This window comes from Apteryx mantelli, chromosome 3 (assembly GCF_036417845.1).
Source record: "Apteryx mantelli isolate bAptMan1 chromosome 3, bAptMan1.hap1, whole genome shotgun sequence".
NCBI classification, from domain to species: domain Eukaryota; kingdom Metazoa; phylum Chordata; class Aves; order Apterygiformes; family Apterygidae; genus Apteryx; species Apteryx mantelli.
The window spans coordinates 70874195-70893192 of NC_089980.1; the positions used below are offsets into that span (position 1 = coordinate 70874195).

The window sequence follows — 18998 nt, forward strand, 5'->3', positions numbered from 1 at the left end:
TTCTGAAAGTGTCTGTGTGACTGCAACTGCTTCTGTTACCGATAAGTTTAGATATGTGTTGGGAGCTAGTACAAACCAGTATTTAAAGCCTTTAGCGTTTTCCCAAATTGAAGGCAAGAACCCATCTTTAGAGTTCTATGTCTAGATAGTCCTTTCTCCTTCCTTCTCAACTGCTATGCCAATCAAATACTTTTCTTTAAAAAAAAAAAAAAAAAAAAAGGCAGCCCCCCCCCAACTTCTCACTAGCTCAGCTTTCTTTCAGCAATGGAGGCAAAACTCTTTAATTTTATCATGCACTCTACCAAGAATAGACCTTATCTCAGCAAATAATACTTGCGGTAAAATTAAAGCTTTGTCTTCAGTGTGAGCTTTACCTCAGAATAGCTTGGGCGCATTAGTTACCATTCAGTTTAAAAAATACAATTTTATTTAGCCTTTCATGTTCTCAGACTTTAACTGACATCTTTCCATTGAAACAGCTTACCTATGGTTTATGTCTTGTTTTAAAAGTTAATATGTATGGAGCTATATTGAGCAATATCCTTGACAATTATTACCAGCAGAATTCTTATCATTTTATGGTTTATTGAACTTTTATCTCTACACGTTAGCCTTTGTGTATTCCCCCTCAAAGAATGCGCTATATGGTAAGTGTAAGCAGTTGTCTGTCAAACTCGCATGACAAGAGCTGGCATGTTAGCAGATAGTGTGTAACATCATCATATTTTGGTTGTCTCATTACTCTTTCAGTTTGCTTTGTATTAACATAAAGGAGAAGCTGCACTGCTTCTGAGCAGTTTAGTATTGGATGCTTAAAAGAACGCATAGCATGTATACAACTAATCAGCTATACTAGAATTCTTATGCTCTTTGATGAAGCTTACAGCCAATGTGATGTTTGTATATAATGCTGTAACTTTTGAAATGACTCACAGGTAACCCTTAAAGAGTAACAATACTTCACTCGTACTTTATTCTAACAACAAGGTTAATGTATTGGTATACTGACAAACTTGACTCTGAGATAGATAATACAGAGATGGAAAAATAGGAATGAAGATGATCTCTAATATGGGAAGAGAGATAAAGGGAGCACACAGTCCTCCATGGGGAATTTTGGGGAACTCTCTGGGGAGAGGGAGATAAAGGGATGAATCTGTGGCACTTGTGTTTTTTGTCTTCCTAAGTAAAAGGTGTAAATCTGATTCATGTGCTGTTTATACAGTATTATCCCTCTTTTACAGATAAAGATTCTGTAAAATAAGTATTTATACTGAGTCTGTTTTCTACTTTAAATATGGAGTTCAAAATATACTGGGGAGTATGCAGGAGGAAGGCGCTAAATTGTGGAGCTGGTTATTTCACTCTAAGCTTTCTAAAGTTGAGATGAATGGAACTATTACAGAAAGATGTTATTTTTCCCTTAGGAAGGATGAGACAAATGGCTGGATGAGGATAAATTTTTTTAGCTGGATTGAAAGAAGTATTAGTACATAGAAGATCTGAAGTAAAAAGCTGCCAGTAAAAAGATGTTTGTGTCAAATTACCGGATCATATTTTACTTGTATACAATTATGAACTGTAGCTAAGCAGCAACAGATTATGCCAGGAGTGAAGGCCTTATAGCAGGTAGAGGGAATTGTCATAAATTTCCAATGGACAATATGTGCTTCCTTTCATCTCATCATAAAGTTACAAGTCCTTCCTTCACCTATTACAAAGATGAAAAATAATTGGCTAGTCACTAACTTACATACAACTTTGATCTACTATTTTTGTAGTTTAGGAATAACCACAAGGATCATGAAGTCTACACTTTTCAAATAAGGGTATCTTGACTTCATTATTCTGAAGTGCAGGTTGAAATAATATGGACATTAAAAATTGCATACAGGACGAAATCTGCTTATATAATGTGAAGCATATCTGTCTGAAAATATGAAGAGAGAGTTATGTCATCTCCTTCAGTCTTAAGAAAAACCATTGTGTTGTGGTTGAAGAGTAAAGAGTTTAAAGGAGAGAATTCTAGTTTGGATGTTGGATTATAGTCACGGCTGTCTTAGAAGCTGTTGAGTCTGTTGCTTTGGCTAGGTTTATAAATGTAGGTTTATAAATGAAATGGGCTAAATTAACCCTTGTTTGTATTTTTCCAGAATCACAATTGAAAGACAATCCTGCTTTTTCTATGCTGAATGATTCAGATGATGATGTGATTTATGGGTAAGATCACAAAATACCTACAGAGAGTTATTTCTAGCGTGTTGTTTTTGTAATTTTTTTTTTTGCATTCATTAAACAACTGAGGGCTTTGTAGATTGTTAGTGAAAGTAGTGTGCCTAAAGAACAAAAGCATAGCCTTATTCTGGAACTGAAATGCAATGAGAATGCGTGCTATTTTGGTTTTTCTTTTTTGGTTTCTAAAAAGGGTTGGCATGGCACTGATACAAACAAGTAGGTAAATATTAGGATACTGGCAGGATATGGAGTGAAGGCAGCAGAAGATGTGAAGGGAGAGGACTTGCTTTTAAGTCAGGAAGGACTGCAGGAGTCAGGTGGGAGTTAGCAAAAAGGCAGATCATGTATAAAACAGCCATTGCTGCAGAGAAGGAAAATGGCTCTTCTTAAGTGCCATCACTTACTGAAACAGGAATAATGGAATCTAGCAAAACTTTCTGGATTTGTGTACGAGTTTGTGATATGAGAATTATAGTAGCACTTAAAACCTCATCCAGATCAGGTGTTTCTGTGCTAGACACTGAACAAATTCATTTTGATGGTTTCACCTCTTACCCAAGGATACTGAAGTGGCTGTAACAGTGAGGATAGGGATAATACTGAAGTGACCTGATTAAGTTTGTGCATAGACTAGCTATATGCATTGTCTGAGGTAAGTTGCCTTTGTGTAGTTTGATGAGTAGTGGTGGTACCAGCTTGCTTCTCTTGTAATGTAAAGAAGCCACTACTGACAAGTAGTACTGAAGCTACTGTAGCTACCGAAGTAACTTTTATCATGGATCTTCCTCTGAAAAGCAGTCACATATTTTGTTTGAATCCTTAACAAGGAAGCAAAACAGATGCAGGGTTCTTACCCAAATAATCCGATGCCCCAGTGTATTCTTAGAGCTTTCCTGTTTGTTTTAGACTGAGTAACTCATCACCACAATCAGAACTTCTAAAAAAGCTCTCTTTCACAGGAGTGACTATGAAGAAATGCCACTTCAGAATGGCCAAGCTATTAGAGCCAAGTATAAAGAAGAATCAGACAGTGATTGATTGATTAAATGTGGACAGACTTGCTCAGCTGGGATCAAAGCAACTTTTTAAGTTTTCCTGGATGGACCATTTTCTTGGCTTTTTTACAGCCTGTTGTTGTCATCTGAACGCTGTCTCCCAGGAATGACATCCCACTTCTATTTCTGTTTACGGAGTTAAAACCGAAAAAAGAATGCTTGAAAGGGTTGTGGAGGAAATTTAAAGAAACCAAATATTTTTACAAGTCTTATAAAATCTCTGATAGCAGGATGTTTGTGGACTAAAATCTTCAAGTCTGTTTCCATTTAGAGGTGGCAATGATTATATGTTGATTTTAAAATTGCTTCCTTGCTCTGTGTGTGTGTGTGTGTGTTTGTTTTTTGTTTTTTTTTTTTTAAGGATTACATACAGCGTACTGTCTTTAATCTCTTGCACTTGTGCTAGCTCCTTTGAATATTGTCCATGGCTGTGCTAAGTGCCTCTTTTCCTTTCCCTTTTCTAAATTACTCATTTGAGCTGGAGGCAGGGAATGATGTGCTTTAGGTTTTTTTTTTTTATTTTATTTTTAATTATTATTATTACTATTATTTTTAGAAATGTAAGAAAACACAAGCTTTCCATTTCTCCTTTGAAGAAGCAATATTGATTTAAAACCTTTGAGTTAATTTAAATATGTTTGTCAGATGTGTTTTAAGTGCAAGATATGTGCAAATAGTCAAGTTCTACTGAGCCAAAATATAGACTTAGTAGTGCGAAATAATTTGTGTAGTATAGGTTTAACATGCTTTACCACCACAACAAAAGTGTTTCCCTCCCCCGCCCCCTTCCCAAACAACCCTTTCAAATGAAACTATCTAGGCAGCAGCAAATCTCAGAAGGAAGCACAGTACTATTTAGTCTCATTTTTCTGTATTGTGAAGAAGATTGTTACACTTACAAAGTATACAGTATAAAGTTTCATAGAGAAGCAGAGTTGCATATTTCTTAACATTTCATTTTTAGAGGCTTTTTCTACATCAGGATTTTCCATGTAGTTGTGAGTGTTAACAGGGCAGTTAATCTACGTTCTAGGAACAATCACGACTACTCATGTGTTGAACTTGCGTAAGAGTTGGCTTTTGAGCATGTTCTGTGCATACTTCAACTACTTTTTCCTTAGGCATACCACAATTGCTACCTATACAGGTAGATATTTTTACTAGTATATTTTGTGATTATCTGTATTCCAGTCTGCGCTGGGACAGTTACATGGGAATTCAGTATTCCTACTACAATGCTGCTGCTCCTCTATTTCAAAAAAATTTTTTTTTTTCCTAGTCTCCCACACCACCATTCAATTCTATATTTAAGTGAATGCTGTTCATTTCTAACTACTTTGTATACTTTGTACTTGACCTGTCTGAAAGTCTCTCTTTTCATGGATTTATAATTGCTATATAGTCTTGTAAAATTTCTCTGCCTTGCTGCCGTATAGAAGACTCTAAAAAGCAATGACAGTGATATGAAGGAGCAATGGCAAAAGCATTAGACAGTAATACTGGCTTACACTAGGGAATTGTGCTCATAATTGAACTAGTTTAAGCATAAGAGTGCAGTGAAGTCCTACTAGATATACTGGATCATACTGGGGGAAAAAAGTATAGACTTGTTCTGCATTTAAGCTACACCTGTTCTAGACCATTCCAGTTATTGCAACTGGAGTTGCATACAGTGTCTTGGTACCTGTTCAAGATCACTGAGGGGAGACTTCACAGGAGTGCAGCTTGCTTACAGAGGACCAGAGGAACTGCTTCATGTAGTTGCATCCTTGCTGTCGTAAAAATAGTTCAGATTAAATCAGTGTTCTGTTGAAGATGAGTGTGGTAAGATACTTACTGTGTGTGTATGTGAAAACTTTCTGAAATTACGCAGAGCTGTAAAATTTTTCAAGGGTGTTTGGAAGTTAAAACTTATGTATCAAGAATAATTTATTTGGTAGAAGCCCAAGTACTATCATATGGATAAAGTAAGGAGACTGCTGGAAAAGAAGAAGGCTTTCTCCTTTAATTTCTTAGTTAGTAGGTGTTAGTTTTAGAACACATGGGAAAAAATTAAAGAGGTGTTTCAAGTTAGGTTGTTTTTTGGTGAACTGTGATAAGCTCTACCCCTACCATTTCCTTTTAGACTTTTTTTTTTTTTTTAACAAGTAGGAGAGATGATCTTTTTATCCTAAAAAAGGAGAACCCATTCTCATTTTTATTTTTCCCCAGATGACTGTCTTAGGGTGTACAGCTGTTTGAATTTGCAGTCAGACTTGGGAGCCAACTGGATGACCTTCATGTACCCCAAATCCCTTTGACTTCCATTGGAGTAACAGTAGGTACAGGAATTAGGTTTTCAGAAATCAAGATCTACATGATCCTGACGTATTCAGATCTCTTTGGCTCTATTCTAAATTGTTTTGAATAGATAAAATGTTTTATTTGACAAATGTGCAAAGTGTACTAATGTTTCTTATCACAGTCTGAGCTAGTTGTTACAATTAAACCCCAAAATATAGTGTCATGTTTTGGGATTTCATTAAATGAAGAAAGCATTTTTAATCTAACCTTGAGATGACGATTTTTTTTTCTAAGCTGTTCTCAGCCTATTTCATTTCCCATTTTGTCTGCATTAATTTTTCTATATCACTACATTTAAAATGGAAATAGAATTGGTAAAAAAGGGAAATGTACATTTCAAAAAAGTATCTCACTGCAAAAATATTAATATCCTTAAAAATTTTTTTTTAGATATTATATTTAACCAATTTTGGTCATGCAAATAGTTTTGTATTTCAGAAGTGTTAGAGCATGACAGTAAGCTTAGTCAAAGCACCAGGACGTCAAATTCAGTATATGGTAAAAAAGCAAAAGCAGTGAAGCAGATCAGGAAATAGTTTTTCTAGCAAGAAATTTCCATTTCTCTCTTCTTATCTATGAACAATTGGAAAGCAGAGACAGTATTTGAGGAATGTTACAATACAGATTGTAAACAGCTTGGGAGTAGGTGGCATAATTCACTTCTGAGTGATGCTTTAGTAACCTAAGGGTGAAACAGAAGGGATCTGGATAAGAGACTAATCTAGCTTTCATTTAGTTAACACTAAAGGAATTTGGTATTTCCAACCCTATTGGAACTGTATAAAACAAGAAAAGTATAGAAAATGGCCCCAGAGTATACAGAATTACTGCTCCAAATGAGATGCCTTTTATTAAATAAGTGCAAGAGTTTTACATTCACAGTGACCAAGAGGGACTTTTAAGAAATCAGTTATCACTGAGTATGAACAATTCATGGCAACCTTTTCCTGTAGTATTTACTTGAAAAACAGAGTTGGTGTTGGAAACTTTCCTAGGACTGGCAAAGAATAGGAAGCATAAGGCTCAACACCAGTAAGGAACAGCTAGTCCAACAGACCATGAACTGATCTGGGAAAAATGGATGTTTCCAGCTGGAAGACTTTGGTCTTTCTCTGAGTCAAGACAACTTTGTATCCATAGTGACATAGTTTTTGCCCACTTCCTTTTGCTTATGCCAGTAATAACTTTTGCATTACTGTAAAACATTTTTTAGAAGTTTGTAAATATGTAAAATGAAGCTAAAATATGGAAAACTTGTGTACCAAAATGGTATCAAATGTGTAAGATAAATGCTCTGTTTAATGAGAAGCTGTTAATAAAATGCTGCTTTGAAAAAGTGTGCATGGGGAATGTGTTGAATATTCTGTGTGTTTAGAAGCTGTGTAATGGCAGTAAATTATCCAAATTATTATGTTGTTATGTTTTTGAACTTCATCCTGATATGGAATATGAAGCAAAATTAACATTTTACTTCAAGCAAAAGTTGAGTGCTGAGTTTCTTTGAAGACTTCATGTGCATAATCATTGTTAAATATGTTCATAATAAAGTTTTATATCTTTATCTTGTTTCTTGGCTTTATCTTCCTTCTAGTGAATGACTGCAACCCTTTGCCACTAACTTATATCAGTATTTTCAGTTTACATGTATTTTATCTTATGCATATTTAAACTTGCTTAATTGCACAGGGATTTGATTCAGGCTTTGCATCAGTGCAGATTAATCAGGGACTTGCTTTCTTTTATTGCCTGGGCTTGAAGATGGAAAGACAGCTTGCTTATTTGCTTAACCAGTTTACAAAGGGGAATGGGCATTCTGAAATGGCTTAATAGTTGGCAGCTTTGTGAAGCCTGCTGTGCCATGCTGGCAGTGGCACTTCCCCTGGTGAATGCTGGTGCCATTTGTTTCTGCTGAAAGTGTGTGCTTTGTGTTAACTGCTGTTGGATGTCTCTTCCAGCAAGGTTACAAGTTTTCCTACTTACCTGGGCTGGGGGCAGTTCACTGCGATGACGCACCCTCCCAGCACGTCCAGGAAGGAGTACCCCACCTTATACCCCCAGTCAGTAATAAAAAAGGTTTAGAGATGGTGATGTTGATACTACTCATCTCCTTGTTATCAGTCTGTATTTTCCAAGGTGCTGTTTGTAGCTGTTAGAAAGGCTGTTAAAAATCTCTGAAAAGACTCTTAAAAACTTTCTTTTGGAGGTCAGCACATTCATCACCCAGAAGATAGAAAAATCAAGTTATTTTCTACTATTGACATGAAGAAAACCAGCAAAGACATGGAATGTTCAAATGGCTTAACCAAGAAACCAAGTATTTCTAGAAATGTTAAAGTACAGGAAACTCTTGCTTTTAACTGTAAGTAAATAGCTAAGTGCTACATTACCAGTTTTGTCTTGTCATGCTGATGTAAAGGACCTGAAGTTAAAGCATTTGAGAAGCCAGCTTAAAAATTTTCATGAAGATTCTCAGATTAAAGATTTTTCCTTTATGACAAGTTATCTCTCGCCCTGTTGAGTATTTCAGGCACCTTATTCAATCTATCTTGTTTTAATATTTTCTTTTTTTTACAGGTATTGTATCATTTCTGACAGTGAGCATTACTCAATCGTGTGTTTCTAGACAAAAACCATGCTAAAACTTCCTCTGCTGCAGAAGTTCAAGGTACCACTCGGTATAGTCCTGTAGCAGGCTGTAGGACATACGCTGGAATAGTGTCTTGCCATGAAGGAGAAGTGTTTATAGAGATGATGGTCAGAAACTGATATGTATGCTAGCAGCAGTATATAAACCTTAGTGTTATATTTAAGTAAGTTTCAAATACACTAAACCCAAACCTGCTGATAAAGATAACTTTTTTGCCCTCGTATGGACAGTAGAAATGGAAAGGAAGATGATTGCAGCCTTACCTAGCATAAGGTTTCCTGGGGCCTAGTCATTACTGATAGCACCTCTGTGCATCTAGTAGTACAAAGAACAAATCCTCTACTACTATTAGATGTTTCAGCATTAAATCTCTCCAGCTGGTGGAAAAGTATTGTTGTAGCAGCAGCCCTCCACTTCTAAACAGTTTTAGTTTAGAGCCAGATACTGAAAACATTTGATAGTGCTTCCTACATATAAGGAAATGCAGCTCAGTCAGATAAGTTTGAGCCCAGGGATACTATCCTGAACTTGTTTTACAGGGAAATCTTTTCTAATTAGGCAGGTGTTCAGCTTTACTAGCAGTGAGCTACTGCTTACAGTAGCAGCACAGCAGTTTACAGAGGTATTTGGAGATTCATAGCATGTTCCTATAGCTGCTTTAGTTAGGTTTGGATAAGGTTTTGTTTCTCTGTCACCTGACCTATCTTGAAAACTTGTGTTGCTGGCTTTGTCATTCTTCTGCAACTTTAGAAGGCAGGAGACATGTATACATGTTATTTAGTCATGCCATCTGATGCAAGTTTTTTTTTCCCTTTCAAAAAGCATCACTTTTCACCAACTATCAGAACTCATCACACTCAGTATCAGCAAAATCAATATAGAAGGTTAACAGGTAAGACTTACTTAACACATAACTTACTGCAGCAGTGTTATGTACAGCTTGCTAAACATTTCTAGAATGTAAAAGACTTCCTATCCCTCTTCATTCAAAAGACAGGACATGGAACAGTAACAGAAATAATGAAGTGCTGTATAATCAGATTAAACAGTTCCCAAAAATGCAGCCATAGAGTTTTTCTGATAAATTTTGTCTCATTTTCTTGCAAGTTTGTAGTTACTTTTCTCTGAAGAGAATTAAATTGAATTGGAATTTTTTTTTTGAAATTCCAGAAGAGAGTCCAGATGAGTCACACCAATGATTATGAATTTCAATAATTTAATGCTAACCAAGAGTACAAAGTATGAAAGTCAGTGTCTTATTCAAATTGTTCTTAAAGAAGAAATCTAGAGAAAGTGTTTACACTGCAGCAGATATCAGTATTAGCACCTTGAAGAAGAGTCCTTGAAGTGTTAAGACAGCATGGCAACACTGGTATGATACTAAGTACAAACATAATCCATGTAACAGCATGTTTTCACATTTCTACATTTGAAAAAAGTTACTTTAAAATGACATTAAAAACAGAAGTTGTTCAGTGTATTCACAGCTTGAGTCAGGATGGAATGCAGTGCTGAAGTAGAAAAGAGTAGGAAGATGAATGATTCCAAGGCAATTATATTGCAAGTCCAAAGGCACTGACAATACAGTACATAGTCTTATTTTCCCATCTCACAGTGCAGTTTCCTACAAATACAAGAGACAGAAGTTTCAGTGATTAATATGAAAATGCGTACGTCCTTATATGCATGTTTGCAACTGTTTACATTAAGAGTTTTAAGAATGAAGCTTTTACAAGAGCTATAGTTCTGAAGTAATTAGTATGCAGTTTGGTATTTTTTCCGTTTGGTCATGATGTTAACACTTCTAAATATGAAATGCTTAACTGCCTAGTCTCAAGGGGACTACATTAAATTGCAAGATGAAGAATCCAACAGTTGTGTCCCTTACCATCACTGGAGTTGTCCCAGAAGCAAGAGCTTGCTGTATGTAGTCCAGCACCATTCTTTTGCATAATCACACAGGTCACTATTTGAGTGAAGAAGCTTTTATTAATTGATCACTAATATAACTTAACATTTAGCTACAGTTATGCTTAGCATAAAACTTACATATACACACTATATAATATATAAAATTATAATATATATTATAAAATATATGTTATGACACATATAATTATAAAACTATAATATATATTATAATATATATTTTTATAATGTATATTATATATTTTTATATATAGTGTGTGTGTATATATACACACACGATTACAAATAGTTTACAGACATGGTTATTAATGTCTTTAATGCTAAGATTTTTTTTCTAAATCCTCTTCATTGAACTTTACTATACCAGCTTTACCAGAAAACAGAAATTTGAGCTTACCAATATACTTGAAAGGTTTCCCCAGCTTTGTGAGTTGGCTCAGAGTTTGTTCCACCACGCTTGTTGTCCACTGGTTCACTCTGCTGTGCTGGTAGGCATTGCCACCAATTGCAGTTTCTATGGCCTATTGGCAACAAACAAACAAAATAAGCTGCATTGTTGTCAATCAACTAGGTACCCTTTAACCCGTTCAACATGGACCACTGAAGATCAGACACCATACCCGTAGAAAAAAATCCTAAATGTATTTGCCCATACTGATTAACAGACTTGTTTTCTATATATTAATTTCTATATATAATTCTATATTAATATAATCCTATATTAATTTCTATATATATTTCTATATATTATTTGTATATATTATAGAAAACTTGCATCTCAGAGTTCAAGCCAGGCATACAAAGATAACTGTATTCCACCCCTTCTTTGTTTTTTAATATTTTGATTCTCACTTTTTTGTAATTCCTATCCCAATGTCCTGAAGTCAGACTTACGAAAAGGGTCCTGCATTTAAGCAGTTCTGAAGAGACTGAAAAAATGCACGAACACTCATTCATGCATATTATTTTATGGAAACGAATTTACTTCAGATTTTTCAGCAGGAAAGAAACCTCAGGACCATTTTGGGGGAAAAAAAAACCCACACCTGTGTAATTGCTGGTTACTAACAGAACAGAACAGCCTTCAGCCAAATGGTATATTTTACTTAAGAGGAAAGTCAAAATTACTTCAGATTCAGAAGAAGCAGGAATATTTGTTAAAATGTGTATTCAATTTACAGAAAGTCTGACCAAAACAGTTATTTTGCTACACACAATAACAAGAAAAAAATGTGCAAGTCCACTCTACAAGAGGAACTGCAGATACCAAAACCAAATCCTTCTGAAATATTGTAGACAAGTAATGTAGCAACAAGAACAGTTCAATCATTTCAAATAAACACGAAAAACTCATTTTTGAGGAAAAGCCTCTCAAAACTAGAGTAACATATACCTGCAGACAGCCTATAAAAACCCCATATGTTAATGAAACACAGTATCTGTATAGGATGTAACAAACAAGGTCCACCTAGTAATTCTAACGAGGATACACTTCAATTGAAGAGAAGCATATGTAATTATTTTAATTATCTTTTGGATTGCAATGCATATCAGAACTAATGCTAGGTATCACACTTCCATTTAAAGAATGCACAATGGTTACATAGGAAATTATCTAACTCTGATAACAACCTGTACTAGAAATCTGTTACTTACTAGTTATCAGATTTTTCTAAATGTGTTTTTAGCACACAGCATACAATATATTATACTTTCACAACAAGAAAATGAAAATGTTTGATTACCTCTTTTATGATGTTACTAACTTCATCAACAACAAAGGAAGTCTACAAAAAAGTACAGTTTCAAATAATCAGTGAATATACTCTCCTTTTTACAGGGTTCAAGGTTTGTTAAGTAAATACATTTGAAGCTTAATTTACTCTCATTAGATTCCTGCAAGCCAGGAGACATCTAGTCTTCCTTTATTTACTTATATGTAACTTAAGTTCCCTGAACGCAGTCAAGTTAACAAAATTCTCAGCAAAGTAATGTAAAGTAATATATGAACTAACATTAGTTGGAGATCTGAGTCAAGACTTTAAAATTTTAACTTGAAAGTATTTTAAAAGCATACATATAGCACTTCTGTACATATGCATTCTCATTTTGCAATAAGCGTTAACATCCACAATTCACAGAAAATGAGGTCACAGGGATAACCTCAGTATGCACACACAGTTTAATGACATCTTTAGGCCACTGATGCAGACAAAATATCAATTCACAAGGCAAAGAAAAGCTGTCATTACAATTTCAGCTGACGATATGAGAAGGACTGCCTCTTGGAAATTAAATCTAGTTTACTGGATTTTCTACAACTTGCTGCCTTTCAGGCTCTGAGGAGCAGTGATTAAAGATACAGCATTCAGATAGAGAAGGGAGACTTTTACTACATGCTCCAATGTTTTACTAGTCTGTTAAAAATACTACCTGCATTTTTGCACAGTTGGTATTTTTTTCTGTTTTACCTCCTCAGCTATTACTGTCTCCCATGTTAGTTAAAAACAACCCACCACCACCATCTGATGAATGACAGGAAGCCCAGCAGCCACCCAGCACTAGCAGCATCTCCAACAGTAATTCCAAACAACAGAAGGAGCAGTAATACTTTGGATACCTCACTACCTTCAGCAAGTCAAACACAGGCTTTCACATATGCAGACATTTTCACTATAGATTTGTCATAGCCTCAACTTACAAACCAGAAGAAAGGAATCAGAGAAAAGACAGACATGTAGCAGCAAAGTAATTAAATTCAGAAGACTGAATAAGGATTTCAAAATTAACTTAATCAAGCAAACATAGACTGAGTTTCACTTTGAGGTCTGTCAGCTTCTCTAACCTGCACTCATGAATAAAACCATAATTAGGGTGTGCATACAAACAATATACAGTAGTATCTCTTCTTAGAATTTCATTTAAGTTATATTTACACATTGTCAGCATTTCCACAATATATTCATAAAACCTTTGGTTAGAAGGTGAATAGTCTAGTCAAATGTCATGAGATGTTCAGAACAATGCAAGCAGTTGAGAGTGTTCTCTAAGATAAAAGAAACAAAATGTCAAGGAAGAAGGGGGTGCAATACCTTTTTTTTTTATATATATATAATTATTGAGAGTCACTAACTTGCTACCAGACTTTGACATTATTAAAAGCTTTTGTGTATTGTGGCAAACTCGCTTTTATTTTCACCTTCTTGACTTTGACTTAATTTTAAGCCTTATTTATCATTTGTTTTCACAGTAATAAACTTTATGGGTATTTAAATTTTAAGATGAACCCCTGTATTTAACCAAGCAAAAGCTATTATTATCAAAATATTCTTTTCCATAGAGCATAAATTAAGAATATGCACACCAGACATGCTGGCAGACATGCAGAATGCTGCCAGGCATGATGATAATCTGTGTACAGTTTATGTTCCCAAAGTCTCAAACTTTGCTCAGAAGTGCCTTTGAGTTAGAACAAACAAGGTTCACAAACTGAACCAAATTAAATTCACCCCAAGTTCTCAAAGGTATTTAGTCACCTAATTTGTACTGAAACAAATGGGAGACAGGGTCCTACATATATCTGAGAACTGGTTCCAGGGTTTCTGCTACTTCTCAACCCACTCTCTTTATTAAGGTGAGACTGTATACAGGATTAGATACATCACAAAACAGAATATAAGTCCTGATATCTAGCTTGTGATTTGTGTGCTGTAACTGAGTCTCCAAATAATACAACACTGTTCCATCCTTCAATAAGAAAAGGCAGATATTTTCAGTATTGAAAATAAAGGGAAAATAATTCAAAATCTGTGCAATTCCTCTGATTCTTTGGACACAAGGATATTAGACTCAAGGTTTTCTCTACCTTATTTAAAAGGGGTATTCCTAGCCAATGAATACAAACTGCAAAGCAGTACTTTTTTTTAGTAATTTTGAAGACACTTCTAAAGATGACTATTAGAACGATGATCAAATTTAATCATCAGGTTTTCAAAAACCTGTAACTGTATAGGCCCAGCAATCAGAACAAAGCCTCGAGAACAGCATGAATCTGACACGCTTTCCTCTCCAACCCTGCTTTGCTATTGTCTAACCAAGTCACAATGCAACTGTTTAAAAACAGTACAGTAAATTGTCACAGTTTGGAAGAAATGTCACTCTGCAAAAGCAAAATCTATGAAAAAGGTAGTCATTTAGGATGTTAAAGAAAAAAATCCTTATCTTCATTAATGATTTATTATAGTATAGCTACCTCATTAAAGTGCTCGTTACATGCAGATAGATTATCTGCTTGAAACCTCCTTTCTGCACAAAGATCTTTTCCAGACTTCCCCTCCCTCACTAACCTAAACGAGGCTTTTCACCAGAGCACACTGTATTGGTGCTGAAATCACTCTCCAGGGGCGCCCCGAGCGTTTCCTCCCAGTGATTTGCAGCGACAACGGGGCAGAGGCAAGCCCGGCCCGGCCCGGCCCAGCCCAGCGACCCCCGCAGTACAGCCGAGAGAGCTCGCCCACCGGCACGGCCGGTAACGGGACGCGGCGCCGCCGCACGGCGGCCACGGCGAGCTCCCCCGCGGGCCCGGGGCAGGCGGCAGCAACAAAGACCGGGCCTTCGCCCGGCCGTTGCCAGGACGCGCGGCACGGAGGCGCCGCCGCCAGCCCCCGGCGCCCTCCGCGGAGGGGGGGGGAGCGATCGTTGCGACCGGGGGGGGCTCCCAACGGCTGCAGGCTCGCGCACAGGAGACCGAGGGGCGGGGCGGGCACCGCCCGCGACCCCCGCCCGCCCGCAGCCTCACGGAGGAAGAAAGGAGGGGAGGCCCCAGACCTGCCTGCCTGCCCGCCCTCCCTCCCGCCGCGCCGCGCCGCGCCGCGCCCGGCCGCTACCTCCTCCCCCGACTGGAAGTCGTCCATCTCCCCGGTGGAACCCCGCGCACTGCAACCGACCCGCCGGCAACGTCTCGCAGTGCGCCGGCGCCCCTCCCTCCCCCCCTCGGTCGGGCTCCGAGGCGCTTGCGCAGTGCTGCCGGCAAGCTGCGGGTGCCTGACTGCCGCCGCTGCCCGGCGCACTGCGCCTGCGCGCCTCGCGCCGCTCTCAGCCTGGATCCCGCCCGGCCCGACGCGCACCCACCCGAACGGCCGGCAGCGCGCCTGCGCGCTCCCGCGGCGCCCTCCCACTGGCCGCTCACTCTACGCCTGCGCAGTGCCCGCGCCGCGTCTCGGGAGCTTAGCAACGGGGGGCGCCGTGGTTGCTGCGTAAGCGCTGGTGCGGGGCGCGCCCCGCCCCGCCAAGATGGCGCGGTTTCCATAGTAACAGCTCGGGGAGGCGGCGGCTCCCGCGGGTCGGCCGTAGAAAGAAAATGTGTTATCTTACAGTTTTGAACTGAATTCATTGTTTTTAGCAGCCAGAATTAGAGACCGGACAGGGAGTTTTTACAGAATGTGCAAATGATACAGGTGACAACTGTTGAGAGACTGTACAAGTCCTGGCCGATAGCACTGAAGTTCAGAATGGCCTGGATGAATTGGAGAAATGTTTGGAAAGAAACAATGCAATTAGATAGGGACAAATGAAAAAGGACTGTATTTAGGAATAATCAGCTTTGTAGATACGGGATGGGGAACAGCTCACTAGTTAGCCTTTCCATAGAAAAGAATATAGAGGGTCATATTAGATGGGATTTACCTGAGTCAGTCATACAATACCGCTGTTAAAAAAGAAGCTGCCGCCATAGGCCAGGTAAATGGCTTGACTACATATGTGTAAAATACTACTGCAGTTTTCCATGTCCATGGATGACAGGGAAAAATGGCATTAAAATGCAGCAGTGAAGTTTTTGGTTAAATATTAGGGAAGACCAAATAGTAAGGATAATCAAGGATGAAATAGATTTCTGGGGCAGGTAGTAAAGTCTTCATCAATGGCAATCTTTAAGAGCAGTTTAGACAATTACTTCTGCCCTAACTTTCATAGGTGTAATTCATGTTGTCTTGAGGTAAAGAGGTGGATGAGGTGATTTCCTGAAGTTCCTTCCTCAGTCTTGGTTTATGATTCTACGAATCTCTCACTCTTGGTAGCTACAATCCACAGTTTATTTCAGGTCTTTAATTCAGTTAAAGTTTTTGCCTGAAATGAAGGCCCAAGTCATCCAAATATTCTTTGCTGGGCCTAGCTTTGTGCCCACCAGCAGTTGTTTTCTTTTCAGCAATACTGTTGAAGAACATGATTAAACGTGACATGCACAGGTGGGAGTGTTTGAATCTGTGGAATTCATTGAGGTTATAAAATTGCAGGCTGATTAATTTTGCCATGTGAATAGAGTAGCAATACTTTATTTAATTTTAACTAAAAATATCACTTCTTAAAACATCCAAAACACTAAAAGGGGCTTCTGTATTTTACATATTGTTTATCTGGTAGAGACAGGAACAAGAAAGGAGATAGAGCTGCAAAACAGACTCTCTTCCAGACTTTGAAATAATTTGGATGAAATTTTGAACTTCATGACACTTAGTTCTGTAATAGGCTGAACTGGGACACCCAATCCGAATAATATCTTAACTTTTAATTTTTATCTTATTTCAAGTTTATTACTTGAGAAGTAGAATTGTTTTTCTACTTTTTGCAGATGTATAAAAAATTAAATTTTTTTGAACTGTCTGCTTTTCTCTGTTTGTGTATACTAATTGTTTTTTCATTCAGAACTGAATAGAAATCTATTTTGTTTCTGGGAAAGATCTATTTATGATACAAGTGGTGTTTTCTATGCAAGTCTGCAGACATTGAGGTTAGTAGTATATTCACATCTGTACTATCAGAAAAAGAAATGATGCAGAACTCAAAGCCACTTCTCTTCCTGTGTGTGACTTGAACGCTGAGCCTATTTTGATATCGGTCGGCTTTTATGTTCCCTTGTGCAGCCTCTCTTTTTAATGTTAGAGGGGTGAATAACTTCCCTTTGATTGTTAGTGCTGTTGCTGGTAGCAAAGCCAGAGATTTTGCAAAAACTCTTGTAATACTAGAACTCTTCTTGGAGCGCAGCTACTACTAGTTGTTGTAGGAATGCCACTCTATATATGCTACAGTCTAATTTTGGTGCCCAAAGGAAGGAAGGGGGTGGAGAAAAGCCACCAGTTTTCTTTAAGGAAAGATAAATGAATAATAAGAGCGCTACTCATCTCTCAAGAGCAGTTTACTTCCACACATCTTTCTTTGATGACTGCTGAAAAGGTAGGAACATCTTTTTAATCAGTTCTGTGTGATATTGCGGAGGGGAATGTGTTGTTATTTACAGGCACTGTGTTATTTAGACTGCAAAGATTTCAAGGGAAGACCAGGAACTGGACCTTAAAAAAGTGTTTTTTTACTTTAAGTGTTCAGGTGGGAAGTTATTACAACCACAAGACATAACTTCAACAAAACATTACCAAATAATTTGCATGTGTGTATGCCTGGATGTGAAAATAAAGCTGCTGCAGTCAAGCAGTATAAAATAACACTTGTAATTTTTTTATTAACTAAGAATACATTTATTTGATTGGCATTTGTAGAATGGGAAATAACCATAAACTACAGTAGCATTTGTGTTCATTTTTACTCTAAACTATCCTAATGTTGGTGTATCACACCCCTTTTGGGGGGTTAATGGATGAAGTAATCCAATTATCTCAAGTCTATGAAGGCTCTGACTTTCAAAGATCAGTTTGTTATACTTACTTCATTGTCATGATTTTGGTGATGCCTGAGGATATGAAAGGAGCTAGTAAAACTTCAGTTTTTAGTTGTTGCTGAACCTTTGTGGGCTTGCATTAGTGACTACTAACAAAAGTTACCTGATCTGTAAAAAATATCTTGAGGTACAGAATGTCTTAGTTCAGAAGGGAGATCAATAATGTATTACATGCAAAAGCTTTTCTCAAAGTAGCTTGCCAAGTCAAGCATTCATAAGTTTAAAAACTTAAGAAAAGTAGATACCTTTTGCAAACTTAATCTTCAGTTACATAATTGTATACTATTTTAGCCTGATTTAAAAGAAAAAAAGCCATCTGAGATGGCATTGTCTGCATGCACACCTCCCCCTCCTGAAAAGCAACCCCGCTGGTTGTCCAATCTCCTTTATATGGCTTTGAGACTTCACACAATGTGCTCAAAAAGTAAATGATCCATCTGCAAAGTACCTGACAGTTGATTATTTTAACTACATAGTTTAATGCTGGAACAAAATGCTTTATATGGACTTTGTGCTGAAAAGGGGGAAGTATTGATATTAACTAAAGGGATTGCCATCGCTTTTGGTTTCACATAGTAGGTGCTTGGCTTTATGAGGTTAGCTGGCAGTGTAAAACAACTAGCTAGCTGGATTTGATGAGTAGACATGAAAGGAAGGTATCTGTGAAGGTCTTTAGGATTGTTTTTTCTTGCCAAAGAGGATCACTATTGAATACTCCCCTCCTTTATTTCTGCCAAAACCCAGCCTAACACAGACAGCTTCAGTGATAGAACAGCTCTTCTTTTACAATGGTACTGAGATTTTCAGTCTAATTTGAACACTTCTGTGAAATGATTAAGAGCTCCAGCTACCTCATCATTAAGCTAGATTTTGAGTTACCCTTGAATGCTAAAGAGAACTTGACAGAGCACAGCAATTGTCCAAGCTTAAGTCTCCATAAAGATGACAAAATAACTGCAAGGGTGCCAGCTGCAAAATTTGTGGAGCTGCTGGCTATATGATGGATTTTTAGCTGTATTCTGTTCAGAGTGCGATGATCCTGCCCAGCAGTGAGAGAGTC

General features: G+C 37.6%; 3 protein-coding genes across 5 annotated transcripts in view; 2 read left to right on the forward strand and 1 right to left on the reverse strand.

The window, feature by feature from the left end:
• TMEM181 (transmembrane protein 181) overlaps positions 1-7194 on the forward strand; it is a 38319-nt gene extending 31125 nt beyond the window's left edge. For both annotated transcript variants that reach the window (XM_067293614.1, XM_013959139.2), the window contains 3 exons: positions 558-647; positions 2154-2220; positions 3195-7194. In XM_067293614.1, coding sequence (XP_067149715.1) covers positions 558-647; positions 2154-2220; positions 3195-3273 — 236 coding nt within the window. In that variant the 3' untranslated portion in view covers positions 3274-7194. The remainder of the gene's footprint in view (positions 1-557; positions 648-2153; positions 2221-3194) is intronic.
• Positions 7195-9479: 2285 nt separating this feature from the next.
• On the reverse strand, positions 9480-15203 carry DYNLT1 (dynein light chain Tctex-type 1). Its single transcript, XM_067293616.1, has 5 exons — positions 15096-15203; positions 11955-11996; positions 10607-10730; positions 10169-10246; positions 9480-9904 (listed from the first exon to the last, which is right to left on the reverse strand). The coding sequence occupies exons 1-5, from the start codon at positions 15120-15122 to the stop codon at positions 9834-9836; spliced, it is 342 nt and encodes a 113-aa protein (XP_067149717.1). The 5' UTR covers positions 15123-15203; the 3' UTR covers positions 9480-9833.
• A 2165-nt stretch (positions 15204-17368) lies between these two features.
• SYTL3 (synaptotagmin like 3) overlaps positions 17369-18998 on the forward strand; it is a 36064-nt gene continuing 34434 nt past the window's right edge. For both annotated transcript variants that reach the window (XM_013958951.2, XM_067293617.1), the window contains exon 1: positions 17369-17439. The gene's annotated coding sequence lies outside the window, so the exon portion shown is untranslated. The remainder of the gene's footprint in view (positions 17440-18998) is intronic.

Coding starts and splice junctions, on each gene's coding strand:
- DYNLT1 (XM_067293616.1), bottom strand. CDS start 15,122: ATGGACGACTTCCAGTCGGGGGAGGAG. Junction 10,731..11,954: donor TTAGTAACATCATAAAAGAG/GTAATCAAACAT, acceptor TGTTGCCAATAG/GCCATAGAAACTGCAATTGG. Junction 10,247..10,606: donor GAAACCTTTCAAGTATATTG/GTAAGCTCAAAT, acceptor TCACTCAAATAG/TGACCTGTGTGATTATGCAA.